This window comes from Protomyctophum bolini, assembly GCF_963924005.1.
Source record: "Protomyctophum bolini genome assembly, chromosome: 4".
Lineage (NCBI taxonomy): Eukaryota > Metazoa > Chordata > Actinopteri > Myctophiformes > Myctophidae > Protomyctophum > Protomyctophum bolini.
In genome coordinates this window covers 35742368-35749806 of record NC_137865.1, presented here as the reverse complement: position 1 = coordinate 35749806, position 7439 = coordinate 35742368, and the positions used below count along the sequence as shown (strand labels likewise).

At 41.3% G+C, this 7439-nt stretch overlaps 1 protein-coding gene across 5 annotated transcripts in view; it reads left to right on the top strand.

Moving 5' to 3' along the window:
* The first annotated feature begins 479 nt into the window (after positions 1-479).
* dapk2b (death-associated protein kinase 2b) overlaps positions 480-7439 on the top strand; it is a 32271-nt gene continuing 25311 nt past the window's right edge. For all 5 annotated transcript variants that reach the window (XM_080761906.1, XM_080761910.1, XM_080761907.1 and 2 more), the window contains exons 1-2: positions 480-600; positions 1320-1490. In XM_080761906.1, coding sequence (XP_080618032.1) covers positions 1414-1490 — 77 coding nt within the window. In that variant the 5' untranslated portion in view covers positions 480-600; positions 1320-1413. The remainder of the gene's footprint in view (positions 601-1319; positions 1491-7439) is intronic.

Sequence of the window (7439 nt, the reverse complement as noted above, 5' to 3'; positions counted from 1 at the left end):
AACATAATCTGAAAGACCACCTCTAGAGAAAACTGTTGTGTTCAAGTAGCCTACTTGCAAGGCAATAATGCTGGCATACTAGTGACGTTGACTAACCAATGAATTGAATTCCATTCCATTGAGCAGAGCTCTCCCCCTCCCTCTCATGTTGGGCCCCCCAACAAAACAAACATACACACAGACACATACACACTCTGTCTCTCTCTAGATATCGACATGGCTACGCTATATTCACTTATAACTGATTGAAAGGTACAGTAGTAACTACTGCCGACAAGTGGTCATTTACCAATGACATGTTCCCCCAGCACTTTTTAATGATCTTCCATAAAAGTCGAGTGATTTTCACCAATGTTTTGTCATGGCTCAGTCACAGTGCAGTTTCCTAATGGAGCCATCAGGGGGTGTGACATTCAAAGACCTTTTGAAGGAACAAAAGTGTGCTGGTGCTGCTGCCTGGGACACACACACACACAGAAGTTGAGACAGACAGGGCAGCAGCAGCAGCTGTGACTGGACTACAGACACACAGCAGGACTAGTTGTAGAAGAATCAGGGAGAGTATGCAAGTTCATCATCAAACCTGCCACCTGACAGAAGGTAAGACATGACCTGTTCTTTCTTGTGGAAACCTTGGAAAGTATTAATTCAATATTATAAAACTAGAGTCAAGTCAAGTTATTTGAGCATAGGCTAATACCTAGCCTACCATAGCATGAACTGTTGTATGGTATACTAGTATTCATTTAAAAGAAAAAGTAGTTTCTTAGTTTAATTCACAACATTAATGGTTATGCCATAATCATTTGTAAAGCTTATGGTAGTGTCATCATCAGACAAAACAGTCATTATCTCTCAAAACAGATGTTCTGCCCCATATAACCAAATGTCATCTTTGGTTTGCTATAATCACTATAAGTACAGCAGAGTACTGTACTTATAGTGATTATAACAAACCAAAGATGACACTGCACGTCTGCACAAGTACAACTCAGCTGTAGTCTACTGAGTAGACTACAGCTGAGTTGTACTTGTGCAGTAGCCTAGGGTTGTACTAACTAAATGAATAGGCCCAATTAAGCCCTCTGTAATAACAATGTCATTGGTAGTTTTGCTTAGTGCTGCTAGTAGGTATTTAGACTTTTTATTTTCCCTTCATGAGCAAAAGGGTATGTGTTTGTGCTCGTCAGGCTAATGGAGAACTTTAATTTAGATGTAGTTCCCTCTGAGATGGAATGCTAGACAGCGTGCTGAGACATGTGAGAGTACTCACTGCTCTTCTGTCAAAACTGCAACAAGAACATCTCCTGTTCTCACAGGCCTGGACTTAAAGTGAAGTTAAAAGGAGTTGGACTGACGGAGGAGCGACTGACTGACCCAAGAGTTCCATGTTTAGGAGATAAACCTACATCAATGAGGACACTGGGCATGGCAGTATTCAAGCAACAGAGAGTGGAGGACTTCTATGAAATTGGAGAAGAACTGGGAAGGTAAGTGTTGTTGCCGTTTAACCAATTGAACCCTATATAGCATGCCTATAGCTATTCTGGGACTAACATTTATGAAAATAGTAGATCTATACAAGCTTGGGACGTATCAGAACGATTAGATATTTTGTGAAGAGGGAAGAAACTGGGGGTCCTACTGCAGTAGTATAGCGCCCTTGGGACCCGGTTTAGTGGTTAGGTTTGGGCTATTAGTTTTAATTGAATCATAAATGCAGGGGATGCTTGTAAACTCCTACATGCCTCGTAGCATAGTGGTCTATAGTACAGATTGCTGATATTGTGTGCAAACAGCGGGTCGGTTAACATTTAAGCTGCTTGGGTGTCACTATGATAAGTGGGTTGAAGTTTACAGCAAATGAGAAAGTTCAAAGGATAAATGGCTGCCAACCTAACAAGTATAAGGCTACTGTTTCGTTGTAATATACGGTATTTAAAATTAAAAAAACAGTAGGATTATAAATCTATCTATGGAGGACTTACATTAATACAACAAATCATTTAGAGACAAAACTATCATCGAGGAAATTATGTCACAAAGGGAAATTGATAAAAAAGAAAAAGGGAAGTTGCCAGTGCAGTGTTGAAAGGGGAAGCTGCAAATCATTGTTTTGGAACGATCAAGGCCAGCATATGACAGCTGTGCAGAGCGCGTTAACAGATGTGTAGGGGCATGAAGCGAAAAAAGGGTCTGACTTTTCGTGACCTATGAAAACGTAGACTCGTATTTCCCAGTGTGTGCTGTCCAAAATATACAGTTACTTAATGGAAACACCCTTACAGAGGACAAGCTGAGAGCATGCCTGTATTACTTACAGTAATGGCCTGCTGTTTCAACTGGATAGCCCAGCTGTGTTTACATGATGCTGATTATTTGTAACCTTAGGGTCTTTCTTCTGCCATAGTATGATATGTGAATGATATAATCATCATTATAAACAATTTCACCAAAATGTGAAAACTCTATATTATGAAATTAAAGGGACATTTCACAGCTGGAAGAAACTGCAGTCACTCAATGTTAATATAATTTGTAGTAGATAACAGTAGCACAATTTGTGTGTGTATTTGACTAGGGTTTGACTAGATTGCTGAATTGCTGAGCGTGTCTTGAGTGTACAGGGTTTGATGAGGTCAGATCAACATATGGAATGTCAGGTCAGGTCACCTGACCTGACATTCCATATGTTGATCCATATTATGGAGATCTAAGGGTGACAGCGGGGGCAGTGTCTTGAGTGGACAGGGTTTGATAAGGGCCCAGGTAGGGCCGGGCCTTAATTTTCGGGCCTTTTTGAGAACGTAAATACTGATGACATGAGGGATCTCCATATATGGGCTTAATTGCGACAGCATGATGTCACGTGGACTCTCATTTACGGGCTAAATTAATTGTAGCGGAAACGAATGAACATATGCTGTAATGGAGAGATTACTCTGAAAACGATAGTTGCAGGCAGCCCTATCCTTTTTTAAATGCTCCTCGTCGATGTTTGAATGGGCGAATGAGATGAAATGTAATGAAGACGGAGATGAATAGAGATCTTCATAACAAGCTGTCTAAATGAAGACCTTCAAAGACTTACAGTACAACACGCCTCACAGGTTAACAATATCGCAGTGTTTTGTGGCATACCGAAAGCTTTTTGCTTAATTGCTAACATGCCTGCGTTCAGAAGTGGGTTCTATATTATCTGCACATGTTCAATTCCCACCGTCATGTGTGTGAGAGAGAGAGAGAGAGAGAGAGAGAGAGAGAGAGAGAGAGAGAGAGAGAGAGAGAGAGAGAGAGACTGAGAAGCAGAAGGACTCTTTCTGTGGCGTCACGGAAGTGACACCACAGAGAAAGCACTCAACAGTTGGGCAGCTGCCTCAGCCTCATTTGTGTTACAGAGGATTATGATGGTTCCACAGTGTTTTGTGTGACTGTACAAGCCCCCCCCAGTGGGTTGCAATGCAGGGGCCGCCGGCCAAACTATCACGCCATCACTTTTCCCTGTCCTGTCATGTGTGGATCTAGATTTGAACCTGTCATGGAAATGCTCTGCAATACGTGGACCGTGGGCTCTTATGGGGGGCGGTGTCATAAACCAGTGGTTCTCAAACTTTTCCATGTCAAGGAACCCCAAATTGACACGTATTAGCCTGTGCACCCCCATTTGAAAATATATGCCAGGGACATATATATGCCATAAGGGTCTCATTTGGTTCCTGAGCTATCATTTAGCTGAGGACCCCCTGGAAACCCCCTCAAGGACCCCTGTGGTCCCTGGACTTCGCTTTGAGAACCACTGTCATAAAGAACCCCGTGCAAACATACTCGAGATGTTCCGTTCCCTATAAGAACACTCGCCTCATGTCACTTCATGAAAGATGATTCGTCATGTAAAGGTCATGCCGTCTGTCCGTCGCCCATATTGATATCATGTACCCCCAAACACACTCCACACACTCCAGTCTATATGCACACGCACACTTCTACTCAGTGTTGTGTAGCCGTTTTAGTAGACATATCATGATTTTAGTCTTAGTCATCATAGCTTAGTTTTTATTTTGTTTTGATTCCGTTTTCTCCAGTGAAAAAATTTAGTTGTCGTCGAACACTTTTCGTCATAGTTTTAGTGGACAAAATCAACACTGCTGTGAAGCCAGCCCAGCCCTCCTGCACTGAGGTCCTCCTCCACTGAGGCATTTTGTGCTCAGCTACCTGTCTGACAGATCTCAACTATGATATGGGGGAAGCAGAGCTTCAGGCTGGCTGGCTGGCGGCCTCCAGCTGTCATTGGCCATCTCAGGGACTGGTGGGGGCTGTGCTGAGCTGTTATGTATACTGTTTGCACCCAACCAACCAGACTGTGTCTGTCTTGTGGGAAAAGTAAAGGACCACGTGAACCCCCTGCTGCTGCCTTTCAACAAATATTGGGATGCATGTGTCCGCTAATGCCCCATGGCTGCTACACGTGGCTTGGTGCTCGTGCCATATTTGGCAGTGACAGTTTAATATATACCAGACCCTTATATAGAACAGGTAAAGTAGCATTGGTTACAGGCAGCACAGCGCATGGTAGAAAGTAGGGGTGTAACAATATTATAGTAAGTCTAAAATCTATTCATCAAAATGAAACAGCAAGATAAAAAAAAAAAAAAAAAAATCATTAAAGTTTTGTAATGATTTTACAATAAAGCATACAAAATACACATGACTTACACAAAATAAAAAGACAAACAAAAAAAACAACTAGCAGTCAAAAAAATAAAACCCCAATGGACAACACCCCTCCACATTCTGTTGACAATAGTGATTATATCATCTTGAAACAGCAACATTGACTTTGTATCGTATCGTATTATTGTATTTTGCAATGCAAATAATCTGTATCGAATCGTTTTCCATTGCAAATAATTGATTACATCAATACTTGGCGACTGTTCAATCCCACATGTATAGGTGGGCCCCAAAACCTTGTAAGCTAAATGTCTAAAATGTATTATTATTATTTTATTCCTGTGAGATGTCTATTATGACTTTGAACGACGGTAGTCATTGGACTGAACTGAAGCAACAATGTACCCAATATATGTTTCTCAAACTTTTTCATGCCAATTAAGGACCCCCAAATTGACACTTATTTGCCCCATTTGAAAAGACTACTACTGGCATTTCTATTAGAAATGCAATGAAATGGGGGTAGACATTTTCTATCTCTGGGACCCCAATTCATATTGTAAAATCAATGTTAATGTACGGTAACTCTTGAGAGTGTACAAATGGAACCAAATGGACCCGTTAGGATCCATTTGGTTCCATTTGTACACTCTCAAAGTTACAGATCCATGGGTCCATTTGGTTCCTAACTATCCATTTAGCTGGGGACCCCCTGGAACTCCCTCAAGGACCCCTGGGGGTCCCTGGACCCCACTTTGAGAACAACTGCCCTACATCACTCATATGTCACTATCAAATAGTAGCGTTGTTGTTGCTCACAGCAGGACGTACTGCCGGTTAGGAAGTGTGTGGTGTGTGTGTGGTGTGTCACTGTGTGGTGTGTGTGTGTGTGTGTGTGTGTGTGTGTGTGTGTGTGTGTGTGTGTGTGTGTATGTGTGTGTATGTATGTTTGGAGGAGGCGTTGTTTCCTTTATCCATGAGTTATGTCTGCTGCCCTGTGTCCGACATGTCAGCTGTACTGTATGTAACGATGCTTTGCCGTCCATGCACGTTGTAACTGGCTGATCTCCCACTGTCAAACTGCACTGGCAGTGTTTATGTCCTTTGTACAAGGTATTCCTGTACTTCTCATTATGTGGACACAAATAAACATTTCGTGTGTGTGTGTGTGTGTGTGTGTGTGTGTGTGTGTGTGTGTGTGTGTGTGTGTGTGTGTGTGTGTGTGTGTGTGTGTGTGCGCGCGTGTGCGTGTGCTTGTACGTGAGTGCATGCGTTTGTGCGTGTAGGACTATAGGAGGAACGTGTGTAAGAACTCTGGGTATTGCATTTCATCTTTGAGTAGCACTAGAGGAAGTCACTGTTGAAGTTGTGTGGTTTTGCAGTATTGTGTTCATGTTTGGGAAAAGTATCTAGTGGAATACAATATCCCCCCTAATGCCTGGTAGCAATGGATGAAAAGTATCTATGAATACAATATCCCCCCTAATGCCTGGTAGCAATGGATGCAATGAATGAGACAGTATTGAAAAGAAAACTTCTAAAAGTGTTAACCACAGGAAGATACTTACATCACAGTGAATGTACAATTTTAAGAGAGATCTAGATATATGCAAAATACACGAAAAGGGGAAATGACGGGGGAAGTGATGGGAAGTTAACTGCTTTCTGTTTGCAGAGGTTTTGGGGCCAGTACTTCTTTCACATATTATGTGGCGAAGAATGCATGTCACTCTACTGAGTTCACGCTCGAAATGTGTGTGTCGAGAGAGAGGAAATACCAGCCACAGGGCAAGCAGGTGGCACACAGGGCCTCGCGTTAGAGTGCTAGAATTTCTCCAAGGGACTTAAATGTATCGGTATTAAATGTTCCTTGTTGCTGGGCAGGAAATGGTATAGCATGTATGCAGTGGTGGAAAATGTACTCACATTTTGTACTTGAGTAAAAGTATCAATACGGCAATGTAGAAATACTCGGTTACAAGTAAAAGTCTAAATGTACTTGATTAAAAGTACAAAAGCATTGCCATCAAAATGTACTTAAAGTACCAAAAGTGGAAAGTACTCACTTATGCAGAATGTCCCATTTCAAGTTTACGAATGTTTTGAAAATAGCAGATCTACAAGCTCACAATGCATGCATCGCAATGCATTGCTTGTAGATCGCCTATTTTCAAATGGCTGAAATGTATAGGGCTGAAGTGTGTTAATGTATGTTTTTGTAATGATAATCAAAATCTACAAAGTAGTAACAAACTAGTAAGAAATTAATAATTGTAGAGTAGAGTAAATAATTGTAGAGTAAAAGTACAATATTTGGATCTGAGGTGCAGTGGAGTACTAGGAGGAGTAGTATTGTACTGGAAGTTGGGATTACTCAAGTAAAGTATAAATACCACAAAATTGTACTTAATCCATTTAGACCCAAGGACGATTCTACAAATGTCTTCTAAATAAGACAGTTTTCTGAAAAACCCATGTTTCTAGGTCAGTGGTTCTCAAACATTTTCATGTCAAGGACCCCCAAAAATATATGTAATTGGCCACCGACCCTCATCTGAAAATATTTCAGCAAAAGATTTGAGTTAAAAACGTTCACTGTGAAAGAATATATATTCAAAGATCTTCACACATTTTAACGATTTTTCAAACATAGCAGATCTACAAGCTCGTAGTAGCGTGGGCGGCACTTGGTGCATGCAGATCTGCTATTTTTCAATAGCTGAAGCATAACAATGCTTAAAACAACAAAAGGGGTTCCCGTCTTAAGT